The 13,601-nt window shown below is 49.8% G+C and overlaps 1 protein-coding gene across 1 annotated transcript; it reads left to right on the top strand.

Moving 5' to 3' along the window:
* Positions 1–344: 344 nt before the first annotated feature.
* Positions 345–1,265, top strand: LOC311198896 (olfactory receptor 14A16-like; the record flags this gene model as incomplete). The annotated part of the gene is made up of 1 exon (XM_084272918.1): positions 345–1,265. The coding sequence occupies one exon, from the start codon at positions 345–347 to the stop codon at positions 1,263–1,265; it is 921 nt and encodes a 306-aa protein (XP_084129044.1).
* Between the last annotated feature and the right edge of the window lie 12,336 nt (positions 1,266–13,601).

Raw genomic sequence — 13,601 nt, 5'->3', positions numbered from 1 at the left:
ACTCCTCAGGTACAGGCAGGAGAAAAACAAAGCTCCAAGGTTCTGCTCTACCATCGGGTTAAACAGGAGTGACAGTGCTGAAAAGCTCATTCCTATCCACAGGGGATTTAGTCTGAGATCACACCATCCTTCTATTTACTGACTGCTGCCAGGCAGGACTGAGTTGTCCAGAGCCCACAGCTGACCCTCCTCCCAGCAGTGGCACGCTGGAGCCAGGACAAAACAAGCCCTTCCAAAACTGACCTGGAAAACTTTTCCTGAATACAGTTTTTCCTCAGAGAAGAGTTCCCTAAATTCTCACTGCCTTTTCCTATTTGAACAGGTCTCCATGCCAGCAAAAACGTATGTCCAACAGCAGCTCCATCAGCCAGTTCCTCCTCCTGCCCTTTGCAGACACACGGGAGCTGCAGCTCCTGCATTTCTGGCTCTTCCTGGGCATCTACCTGGCTGCCCTCCTGGGCAATGGCCTCATCATCATCACCATAGCCTGTGACCACCACCTCCACACCCCCATGTACTTCTTCCTCCTCAACCTCTCTGTACTTGACTTTAGCTGCATCTCCACCACTGTTCCCAAATCCATGGCCAATTCCTTGTGGAACACCAGGGCCATTTCCTACACAGGATGTGTGGCTCAAATCTTTTTCTTTGTATTTTTGATTGTCACAGAGTACTGTCTTCTCACTGTCATGGCCTATGACCGCTATGTTGCCATCTGCCACCCCCTGCACTATGGGACCGTCCTGGGCAGCAGAGCTTGTGTCCACATGGCAGCAGCTGCCTGGGCCAGTGGGTTTCTCAGTGCTGTTCTGCACACAGTCAACACATTTTCCCTTCCCCTCTGCCATGGCAATGCTGTTGACCAGTTCTTCTGTGAAATCCCCCAGATCCTCAAGCTCTCCGGCTCACATGACTACCTCAGGGAAACTGGACACACTGTAATCGCTGTCTGCTTATTTTTTGGGTGTTTTGTGTTTATTGTGGTGTCCTATGTGCAGATCTTCAGGGCTGTGCTGAGGATCCCCTCGGAGCAGGGACGGCACAAAGCCTTTTCCACCTGCCTCCCTCACCTGGCCGTGGTCTCCCTCGTCAGCACTGCCGTGTTTGCCTACCTGAAGCCCCCCTCCATCTCCTCCTTATTTCTGGACCTGGTAGTGTCATTTCTTTACTCGGTGGTTCCACCAGCAGTGAATCCGCTCGTCTACAGTATGAGGAACCAGGAGCTCAAGGATGCCATGTGGAAACTGATGACTGGATGTTTCTAAAATATAATAAACTGCTCATATCACAGATCATGTAACTCACATCACGACCACTCCTTATTTAGAAAGGTTTTCTAGCTGGGGGAGGGGAAGGATTTGGTTTCTTTTTTTGCCTTCAAGTTTGTCTAAGCTATAATAACATGATCCATGTTCATGCCATTCCTAATGAAGTATCCCTTGGTCTTCTGGGACCCATACACTCTGCTCTCTTTGCATCATGTCTGCCTCCAAAGGCCATTTTTCCCCTTCTTTTTATTTTTTCCTTATATTTAGAAAAAAATTACAAGCACATTTATTTCAGCTGATTCAGTCGACTACTTATTTGCAATGGCAATGCTTTCCCACCATGCCAGAAGGGGAATTTCCAGGATTGTTTTCCATGGCAGCAGAAGAAACACTCACCATCCCCTGTACCTGCATTACCTCTAGTCTGTGTCTTTCACCTCCCTCATCATTCAGGTGTTTCCACCTCTCCTGATGATATGGCCATGCCTAAGGACATCCTTTTCTGCAGCCTAGCTGGATGTTTGCACTTCACTCTGATCACTGGTTTTCACCTCCACTTGCTCTTTGGTCATTCAGCTCCGCTCAGCTCTCCGGTTTCTGCTTTGAGCTTCAGAGAGTTGGAAACATCCCATCTTTCAGAAATCTAATGAACTGTTCTGTCAGAAGTTCGGTCTGTTGATAAGTGACCTTCCTGTGTATCTGATCAAAACTGTTCTGTGAGAGAATCTCCTCTGAAAGCTGACACCCTTCACACGCTGCTTGGCCATAGCAGCAGCTGAGGAGAGAGATTTCATGGTTATTAAACTGTGTCATGTTTAACTGCTGTTCGTTGTCAGAGAAATCTGTCCATGTCTGTGAGCACAAATGATGTGGTGCAAAACGCAGGAGGCCAGTGAGGGAGCTGCTGGGCTTGGGGAAGAGCAAGGTTCTCCATGCAGGGTTGGATCTCAAAAGACTGCTTCTCCTGCCCGTCCAGATCTCCTTAGGAGACCGATATCCATCCCAGAATGCTGTTGTCACTTCTTCTATCAACTGAGCCATGACAGAAAATACCTGTGACTGAAAATAAGTACTCCATGGGAAATTCCTTTGAAATTTTCATCACTAAGGACCTAACTAAAATCCTAACTAAAATCCAAGTAGTTGTAGAAGTCTTGAGATTTTTAATGACGTGTAGAGACATGCTTGTAAGGTCTTTCTGTATATTTAATGAGCACCGTGGTGTGTTTTCTTTTGAATCCTCTCAAGAAGTTAAGTCAGGAGTAATTTCCAAAGCACCCTCTGGGAGCTGTTACTGACAAAGCCTCCCCATGGACTCGTTAGAGCAGACAACTGGAGGCCATGAGGACAAACACAAGCAAAGCGCAGGCAGCTCTGATGCTGAGGACACCCTGGCTTGGTCTGATGAAGCAGAAATGCCAAGCGCTGACCCCCAGCCCCTGGGCAGGGATATCCTGACCCTCACTTGTGTCTGAGGACTCTTCCTTGGGATGTGGGGAGTGAGACACCAAAGGAAGGACAGCAGTATGGCCCTCCCCTGGGGTGGGTGCAAGGAGGTAACCATGCTCCATGGCAAAGCCCTCTATTCTATCAGGCCCTTTCAGCCTGGCCAGCACCCTTGGCCATCTGCACCACAGCCCATCCCACACTGCCCCACACCTGTGCCTGTTTCCCTGCAGACTGCAGATACCCAACACCCTCCCCCACCTTGATCTCACCCCACATTGCCCCTGCCTGTACTGCTGTCTCTCCCTCCTTGACAGCTGCTCCCACAAACACAAAGCCACCAGCTCATCCACCCTTTCTCTGTGTGACCTTTCGCACCACAGCACTACTCTCAGAATGCCTCAGAAGGTCCACCCTGACCTTCAAAGCAGCAGTTTTAGTGCATTTTATTTCTTACACCCTCTCACTTCCTTCTCTGATGGCAAAATGTTACTGCTTCTTGCCTTTTTTAGTCTCCTAAATGTGATTCACAGAGGTGCTGTGACCATCGCTGATTGTCTCAGCCCTTGTCAACAACGAATCCGGACTTGAGTCAGATGGTATTTACTATTCAGACTACAGAATCCTGCTGCTTGCTGAGGGCACCCCTGCACCTCCCCCTCCAGCAGAACCCAGCTGCGCAAAACCACGACAACTTCCTTTCTTGTGTCTTTCCACGCAGCACAAAGAAGGCTTCACTCAGCCTCCCCTTCCCCAGGCTAAAGAAGACCAGGTCCCTCAGCCTAACTGTATCTTGGCAGACTTGTTCACCCAACTGACAGTTCATCCCCATTCCTGCAGACTGGGAAGCCCCATACTGGGACTGACTGCTCCAGAGGTGGCCCCACCAGTCCTGAGTCCAGATGGACCAGAAAGGCCCTTGTGTTCATGGCCATGCTCCACTCGGTGCAGCCCAATGTGCTCATGGCCAGATTCCTCTTCAGCACCTCTGACTGCTTCGGCATCCCCTGGAATGCTCAAATTCTTTTCCTTGCAGCTGGTTCTCCACCTGTCATATCTGAGCCTGACTTGATGTGTGGGTGTTGTGCTGGAAACTGGTCATGGTTTCACCCCAGCTGAGAGCCGAGCACCCCGCAGCCACTCTTTCTCTAAGAGGCCATTTTGGTTGGAGGGGATTGGGGATGGGGCAAAGGAGGGAAAAAATAATCCCAAGACTTGCAGGTTGGGGTAGTGACAGTTTACTGTGAAAGCAGTGATAGAGAAATAACAATAAGATAACTATATAGAAAATATATATACCAGACTGGTGATACACAATGCAGGTTTGCACTGAACCACACAGCTCACACTGTACAGCTCAGAGCCTTCCCAAAGCAGGACAGTCCATAAAACTGTGCATCCTGGAGCCGTGCGCTGCTCCCCCCACCAGCCCCTTTTTATGCTGAGCATGACGTAATTGGCATGGAATATGCTCTTTGGCCAACTTGGGTCACCTGTAGTGACTGTGTCCCCTCCCAGCTCCCTGGGTGCCCCCCACCTTCTCATTAGCAGGGCACTATGAACAACTGAAAAGTACCTGACTGTTCGGCAACACCTAAACCAGCACTGCTCTCATCTGAACTCCCAAACACAGCATTCCACTGGCTGCTAGAAACAAACCAACTCTATCCTAGCACAAACTATGCCACCTTTGTAGACAACAAGTGCAACACAACAGTGGGTTCACTCCTGTACTCATACAACGTGGATAATCCTGTTGGTCAGTTATGGTCAGCTGGGCCTGTTCTGTCCCCTGCCAGGTTCTTGTGCAATGGAGGAAGTGAAGCTCCATTTAGCTGACAGTTCCTGTGTGCTCGCAGATGGCTCTCCAACTTGTGGTGATCTGTAGGTGTTAAAGAAGGTGAGAAATAAGAAATAAAACCAAGAGATCCTTTCCAAATGACACTGGAGTGGGCCACTGGAAGAAGCCTCATGTCCTCACAGCCTGCTTCCCCTTGTCTTGGAACAGAACCACTGGTGTAGCTGCCTAAGGGTCAATATAGGAGGGATCAACCACTCCAGAAAGCTTTTAGCGACCAGCGATGATATTAACAGAATCATACAATCACTGACTACCCAGTTGGAAGGGAACTCAAGGATCATTTGGTCCAACCTTTTCTGGAAAGTTCTCAGTCTACAGATAATCACCACGTAGACCAGCTGTCCCCACACCCTATCCCACTTAATCTTAAAAAGGTCTGATACTGGGGGATCCATCACCTCCCACAGGAGGTTATGCCAATGCATGTTCTCAGGGTAAAAGATTTTTCCTGTGTCTTGTGGGAATCTGTCCAGGAGTAATTAACACCCATTATGCCTCAGCTATTCCTAGTGACTTCTCCTAAAACAAGAGTCTCTCCCTTCTTTGTAGACAGCCTTTAAGTACTGGAACCTGTTGATGAGTTCTCCCCCAAGCTTTTTTATCTGAAGACTGAAAAAAGCCCCAGCTGTCTCAGGCTTTCCTCATATGGCAGGCTTCCCAGGTGTCGCAGTTTTGCATACCTGGGTTTTAATGGAGAAGAGGGGCCTTCAGAGAGCTTCTACATTCTTCTTGCAGAAGCCATCTTTGCAGGCCCCAGACTGTAAACACCAGCTGATTCAAGGCCAGAGTTGCTCCGTACCAAAGGCAAGCCAGTTGGCGATGGTCAGCGCCTCTGGGAATCACATGTAGGAGAAAAAATACTGCAGGAACAGGCTGCCCAGGGATGTAGTAGAGTCACCTTCCCTGGATGTGTTCAAAAAAAGGGTTGATGAGGTACTTAGGGATATGGTTTAGCACAGGATGGGAATGGTTGGACTTGATGATCTTCAAAGGTCTTTTCCAACCTTGTGATTCTGTGATTTTGCCACCAGAGAGCAGACTGAGAAGATGTAACAAGCTGCAAGGACACCAAGGCCAGGGAAGAAGGAGGGGGAGAAGAATGAGGCGCTCCAGGTGCTGGAGAGATTACCCTGCAGCCTGTGGAGAAGACCATGGTGGAACAGGTATCTCCCCTCAGCCCATGAATAAGGACAGGGGGCAGAGAGATCTGTGGCCTGTGAAGATATTGATCCACACCAGAGCAGGTTTGCCAGGGGCACTTGTGATTCTGGGGGGACCAGGCTGGAGCAGTCTGGGCCCGAAGGTCAGCCCCCCATGGAAGGGAGATGAGGTGAGGTGATGCTGAGCCGCTCTCTATCGTCTTCAACAGGTCTTGGAGGACAGGAGAAGTGCCTGAAGACTGGATGATAGCCAATGTCAGTCCAGTCTTTAAAAAGGGCAAGAAGGAGGTACCTAGTAACTATAGGCCAGTCAGCCTCACCTCTGCCCCAGGAAAGGTAATGGAACAGCTTGTTCTGGATGCCATCTCCAAGCAATTGGAAGAGAAGAAGGTCACGAGGAGTAGTCAGCATGGATTCACCAAGGGGAAATCATGTTCGACCAATCTCATAGCCTTCTATGATCTCATGACAGGCTGGGTGGATGGAGGGAGAGCAGTGGATGTCATCTACCTTGACTTCAGCAAGGCCTTTGATACTGTCTCCCATGACATCCTGTTAGCAAAGCTGAGAGAGCATGGGATAGATGAGTGGACAGTGAGGTGGGTTAAGAATTGGCTGTCAGACTGAGCCCAGAGGGTTGTGATTTGAGGAGCAGAATCTGACTGGAGGCCTGTTACTAGTGGTGTTCCCCAGGTGTTGGGTCCAGTCCTGTCTAATATCTTCATTGACGATCTTGATGAGGGAACAGCATCCACCCTCAGCAAGTACCCGATGATACAAAGCTGGGAGGAGTGGCTGACACGCAGGAACACTGCGCTGCCATCCAGAGAGACCTGGACAGGCTGGAGAGCTGGGCAGGGAGAAACTAGATGAGATTCAACCAAAGCAAGTGTTAAGTCTTGCACCTGGGAAGGAACAACCACTTGTATCAGTGCAGGCTGGGGGATGTCCTGCTGGAGAAGAGCTCAGTGGAGAAGGACCAGGGGTTCATGGTTGATGACAGGTTGGCCATGAGCCAGCAATGTGCACTGAAGGCTAAGAGAGCCAATGGGATCCTGGGGTGCATCCGGAGGAGTGTGGCCAGCAGGTCAAAGGAGGTGATCCTCCCCCTCTACTCTGCCCTGGTCAGGCCCCACCTGGAGTATTGTGTCCAGTTCTTGTCTCCTTGGTATAAAAAGGACAGAGATCTCCTGGAGAGAGTCCAGAGAAGGGCTACGAAGATGATTAATGGTCTGGAGCATCTCCCCTATGAGGAAAGGCTGAGTGAGCTGGGACTATTCAGCCTTGAGAAAAGAAGGTTAAGAGATGATCCTATTAATGTTTGTAAGTATCTGAAGCAGGGGATGCAGGGGGAATCAGCCAGCCCCTTTTCAGTGGTCCATGGGGACAGGACAAGGGGCAATGGCTGCAAGTTGGAGCACAGGAAGTTCCGCACCAACATGCGGAAAAACTTCTTCCCAATGAGGGTGACAGAGCCCTGGGACAGGCTGCCCAGGGAGATGAGGAGTCTCCTTCACTGGAGAGATTCAAGACCCGCCTGGACGCCTATCTGAGTGATATGTCTTAGGGAGCTGCTTTGGCAGGGGGGTTGGACCCGATGATCTCTCGAGGTCCCTTCCAACCCCTACAATTCTATGATTCTGTGATTGCTGGCAAACATCAGAGGTGGGAGGCTGCTGTATGGAGTCCTACATGACTAGTTGCAGAAGCTGCCTATGCAGAAGGCAAATCCAGCCAGTTTGCAGAGGTGAAAGCCATCCAGCAGGATTTAGGCATTGCCAAAGGAGAAAAAAGGCCAAATATTACGTATTTCTCTATACTATTTCCTGGATGGTGGTCCATGGCAGATGGTCTAAATAATAAATGATGTTATGAACGTCCCAAATACTCTGAAAATGTAAGATCTGGGCATGATTTAGATGTTGTGGAAACAGGGGTGGATAATGTCCTGGTACTGGACAGGCCAGAGCTCACCTCCCCAAGCAGGCTGCTCAGCTGAGATGAGTTCGTCTGGACTGTTTTCCAAAGCACCTGACATCACTTCCCCATCAAAGGGGCTGGTTGGGGAGGGGTGATCATGGCACGGTGCAGCGCTGTTATGGTTGGGTTTGTAAAGTACTCTCTGTGCTATCACTGGGTGTGAGTGCTATTGGGGCTGTTATTGTTCCCCTTTTATGGTGCTTTTGTCTGTAAACTGTTCTTATCCCAACCCACAGAGGCTCTGTCTGTTTCTGCTCCAGGAGTGAGCGAGCAGCATGTGGTGCTCAGCCATTGTTTGGGGCTGAACTACCGCTGTTTCCAAGCCACAAGCAGTGAGCTTCTCTAGGAGAAGGTGGTGGGAAAATGTGTCCAAGGACTTGCTGAAGTCAAGGTAGACAACGTGCACAGCCTTTCCCTTGTCCAAGAAACAGGTGACCATGTCATAGAGGGAGATCCGGTGGTGATAGAGGACCTGCCCTTATGAACCCAAGTTGACTGGGCCTGATCACCTGAGGGTTCTTCATGAACTGGTTAATGCTACTCAGGATGATCTGCTCCACCAGCTTCTCTTGGACTGAAGTCAAACTATGAGGCCTGTAATTTCCCTGACCATCCTAATTTCCTTCTTATATAGGGGGTTACGTTGACTGATCCAGTCAGCCAGGACTGATGGGAAGTGGCTTGGTGAACCCCCCTTGCCAGCTCTTTCAGAACCCTTGGGTGCACCCCATTCAGCCTCACAGATCTCTGCACATCTCTGTGGTGCAGCAGGACCATCTCCTCCTGGACTGAGGTGGGCTCATTCTGCTCCCTGTCCCTGTCTCCTAGCTCAGGGAATTGGATTCTCTCTGTACAACTGCTCCTATTACTAAAGACTGTGGCAAAGATATCATTAAGCACCTCAGCCTTGTCCTCATCTTTCAACAATGTTTCCTCCTGAATCTGATAGGGGATGGAGGGTGTCCCTGCTCTTTCTTTAAGTCAAATGGAGACCAGATGAAATTCTAGCTGGGCTTTGGACCACCAATGAGGAGAAACTCTCATCCTGTTGTTCTTCCCTCAGCATTACACACCCCACACTGGCCCAGGAAGAGCCTGAGCAATGCCTGAGGGACAGGACCTGTCTTCCCTGGGGCTGGGGGTCAGGGCTTGGCCTTTCTGCTTCATCAAACCAACCCAGGGCTTGCTCAGCATCTCAGCTGCTTGTACATTGCCTTTGCCTACCAGACAACATGGCCTCCAATTACCTTTTCTAACGAGTCCCTGGGGAGGCTCAGCCAGCAATGGCTCTCAGAGGGACTCATTAATACTTCAGGGTACTTTGGCTTCTACATTTGACATGGAGTTTTTTCTGTAATTTCCTCTCAGTACCTGAGCTTCAAGGACTCAGCACCAAATGCACCCCAGGGCTCATAAGAATAAAAAACAAGCTATGTCTCTTGATTAATTATCTTCAAGTCTTCAGGGGATGTACAGATCATTGAAGCTGTTTCAAAGGGAGCTCAGAGTAAATTTGATTTATTTTTAAGGTTGTAGGTTATTATTTTCACTTTAGAGGAGAGGTGACAACCTCTGACTGAGATTGATCCAGGGTGCCTTCTAAGGAGGTCTGGACTGGTCTGAAAAATGGTCCCTTGAGGTCTGGCACAGTGGGGACAACCTTGGTGCTCATCTCCACAAGCCCACCATGACTCTCACCAGCCAACTGGGACTTGCATCCCTTGTCCTTACATCAGGTCTCTCTGCTGCACTCCACAGTGGGGCATTACAGCCCCTCTGTACCAGCTCCCCTGCTTTCCTTAGGGAACTGGCTGCACACAGGCAGCACAGAGGGAGTTATTTTCCCAACAACAGAAGAAACCTGACAAGATTCACCATTAAATTCAACACTCCTCACTCTATGCCAAGTGCAATCTGCCACCAGTGAGGTTCACCTGCCACAAAGCTTAACCCTGTGAGAGATGTTCTAGTGAGGAAGGAGACTGTGAAATCACCACAACTCAAGAGCTGGCTAAAGACAGAATGAGTCAGACAACTGCCAGAAAGGCAAGGGTTTAACTCCCTGAAACTCAGAGCAGCAGCTGGATGGTTGGGAGGTGTCTGAATAGTCCAAGGGGAAGGGAAATCTAGAGAGCAACCAGAAGCGCTGGTGTGAAGATCCACTGTTGGAACAATGGTCAATTGACTTTGGACAGGTAAAAATATGTGACAGACAGAGGAGATTAAATGCACAGCTGTCCTGTTTCAGGCCAGGCAAGAGTTAACCTCCCCAAGCAGCCAGCAGAGATGAGCTAAATTAGCAGAGGTGACCTGAGTTAGCACAGCTGAGCTGAGTGTGTCCAGGCTGTTTTACACACCACCTGACATCACCCCACACAAAATGGGCTGGTTGGAGAGGGGCACTCCTGGGTCCCTTAAGGGCAGTCTGAGTGTGGCTGTGGCGTTTGGTTGGTCCTTGCATTGTGCAGTACCTTGTCATCCTTTGGTCAGTAAAGTACTCTCTGTTATCACTGCATGTGAGTGTAGTTTGTGATGTGCTGTTATCATTTTTTCACAGTGATTTTGTCAGTAAACTGTCATCCTCCCAGCCCACAGAGTGTCTGTCTGTTTCTCCTCCAGGAGTGAACATTATAACCTGATCCTTGTACATGAGTGAGCTGGGAGAAATGAGAAAAATTTCAGCTGCCTTCCAGGGGAGCACATCATCACCTGGCTTCTCAAATGCTGGGACAATGGGGCACACAGCCTGGAATTAGAAGGCAGGGAGGCCAAGCAGCTGGGATCCCTGTTCAGAAATGGAGTCATTGACAACGTGATTGGAAAGAAGTCTCAAGCCCTCAGCCTCTGGAGGCCCCTTCTGTCCAGTGTGGGGGACGGTACCTGTCCAGTGAAGATGTCATGTGTTGGCCGGGCAAGTGCATGACCACAGAGCAGAGTATGGAGTATTTGAGGGGATTAGCCATGTGAGAGATGAATTACTATGATCCTGATGATCTGCAGCTATCTACCAATCCTGATGAAGTCCAATGTTCCTCACCCATGTGGTGTAAGTCTGTGTGGAGTGCACCAGCATCCACTGCCAACTGACTGGCAGTAATAGATTGGGGAAAGGAAGAAGCACCAACAGCGGCTGAGGTGTCTGGCCAAATCCATCTATTTGAAGAAAGTCTTTGTTCCTCCCTTGTCTCAGCTGTGGATAAGTTGTCTTGAGAGGTCTGGCAACTCAAAGAGGATGTGTCCTACTGCCCACCTGGGCAGAGAACAATTTCAGCTATCTGAAGCTGTCCTTCCCCTGTTCCAGAAAAAAGTACACACCAAGAGGCATCCTGTGGTTCTCTCTGCATGACCATGGCGAAGACATGAGGAGGTGAGATGGGAAACCCACCTCCAAACCTGAGTGAAGAAGCTGCAAGGAAAAAGTTACAAAAAGAGATTTCTCCAGGAATAACGCTACACCAGTTTCCAGTAGACAGCCCACCAGACTGTCATTGTGCCTGGGATCCTCTTGAAGGGACTGCTCAGCCTTTTTTTGCAAGAAGTAAACAGCAAATATGATGAACAAGATTAGAGGGCAAGTTTGCAGAGGTAAAAGCCATCCAGCTGGCTTTAAACATTGCCAGATGAGAAAAATGGCCAAACTTCTACCCCTATACTCACTCCTGGATGATGGCAAATGTCCTGTGGGGGTGGTTGCAGCAATGGAAACAAAGCAACTGGGAGTGCAGAGGCAAACCCATCTGGCCATGATGTAGATGGTGTGCAAAAAGGGGTAGATATTGTCCTGGTTCTGGTCAGGCCACAGTTATCTCACCTGTGCTGGCTGCTTGGGGAGGTTGAGTTAGCCCTGGCTGCTTTCCGCACCACCTGACATCACTTCTCCATAAAGGAGCTGGTTTGGGCACCACTCCTGGGTGCCTCCAGGGCAATCTGAGTGCAGCTGGGGTGTTGGGTTGGTCCTCCTGTCCTGCAGCAGTCTGTAATCCTCAGGTGGGTAAGGTACTCTGTGTTCTCACCGGGTATGAGTGTCATGGGCTGTTTATTGTTCTAGTTTCATGGTGCTTTTTTCAGTAAACTCTCCTTATCCCAACCAACAGAGGCTCTGTCTCTTTCTCCTCTGGGAGTGAGCCTGTGGTGTGTGGTGCTCAGCCACTGTTTGGGGCTGAACCACCAGAAACATTTAAATTACTCTCTCCTCTTTTTACTTATTTTCTATCATGTCCTTTAATGCCTCTTGCTGAGGCATCACAAGTCAGCTGAGGCTTCTACATACACACATTAACCACTGACACATCGGAGCTTCAATTCCAGCAGACCCTGGCAAAACCCTCCGTGGTTTTACAAAGAGAAACCTAAAGAACTATTCCAACCAGAGCTGACCTGCTCCTTCTGATCTTGTGATGTTCTGCATCAGGGGATAACCACAACTGGGGGTAGAACCAACACATCGTCCTGTTGTGTGGCCAATCCAGCACTGGTGACACATGATAATTTATTCATTGCTGCCCAGTGCTTGCACAGCATCAAGGCCCTTCCTGATTCACATGCTGCTCCACCAGAAAGTAAGCTCAGGGAGCACTGCTTGTTGTGAGGGAGGACTGCCAGGGCAGCTGACTCCAGCTGCCCAAAAGAATCTCCCATGCGTGATGACATCATCAGCGAGCAGGGTTAAACCTCGACACCCGCACATCAAGGGAATTCAGACATGACTGGTGGAGCAGCAGTGTCAAGGAGGAGGTTTTGGGCGTTCTCAGGGATGCCACAGCAGCCAGGGCTGCTGCACAGGAATCTGGCCATGAGCACATTGGGCAGCACTGGGAGCAGTACGGCCACCCAGGCAAAGGCACTCACTGTCAGTTTGACTCAGCACTGGTGTGGCAACTAGAAGAGTGTCCAGGAGATGGGGGGGTCCTCAGTCAAGATGAGTGTGGAGGAACAGTCACGAGGTTGAAAGAAATTCTGCTAAGATAGGGTTAGGGGTCTTGTGTGGAGAGGCTGTTAGACCCGGGCTTCTTTAGCCTGGGGAAGGGGAGTCAGAAGAGAGTATAGGGGTAGCTCCAGAGAGATTGAAATTTCCTTTTCAAATTAATGGCAATTAAAAATAGAGGTGCAGATGGGTTATAAGCATGGAGAAATGCCATTCTGAGGGTAGTGCTGAGGTGCTTGGAGTTACTTGGAGGAAGTGTGGATGAGCTGGTTGCTTGGTTTTTCTGGGAACAGCTGGTGAGGAGGGGGAGACAGCAGTACAGGCAGGGACATGGTGAGGTGAGAACAAGGTGGGGAAAGGGGTTGGGTGCCTGCAGCCTGCAGAGAAACAGGCACAGGTGTGGGGGAGAGTGAAATGGGCTGTGGTGCAGAAGGTCAGGGGTGTTGGCCAGGCTGAAAGCAACTGATAGATATGAGGTCTTTGCCCCCTTGGCTGTGGCTGATGTCCCTGCAGAGGCCTCAGAAGAGACACATTGTCCTCGTGGCCATGGAACATCATTGCCTCCTTGAACTCATCCTAGTGAGTCATCCATGTGTCATACCCCTGTCCTACCCTTGGCATCACACTCCACTCATCCCATGGAAGAGCCCTGAGACAGAGGTGAGGGTCAGGATCTCCCTGCCCAGGGGCTGGGGGTCAGCACTTGGCATTTCTGCTTCATCAGACCAAGCCAGGGTGTCCTCAGCATCAGAGCTGCCTGTGCTTTGGCTGTGTTTCTCCTCATGGCCTCCACTTGTGAGGTGTAAGATGTTCATGTGGAGGCTTTGTCAGGAATGGCTCCCAGTAAGGCCCATGAACACTTCAAGGTTCTTTGGACATTAGGTCTGACTGACATTTTGAGAGGTTTCTTCAGTGTCCTCTTAGTATCTGAGGTCTGTGGACTCAGAAGCAAATATACCATG

The sequence above is a fragment of the Gallinula chloropus genome (assembly GCF_964237585.1).
Source record: "Gallinula chloropus genome assembly, chromosome: 19".
Taxonomy (NCBI): domain Eukaryota; kingdom Metazoa; phylum Chordata; class Aves; order Gruiformes; family Rallidae; genus Gallinula; species Gallinula chloropus.
The sequence above is the reverse complement of the archived record's forward strand: the minus strand, read 5'-3'. Positions and strand labels throughout refer to the sequence as shown.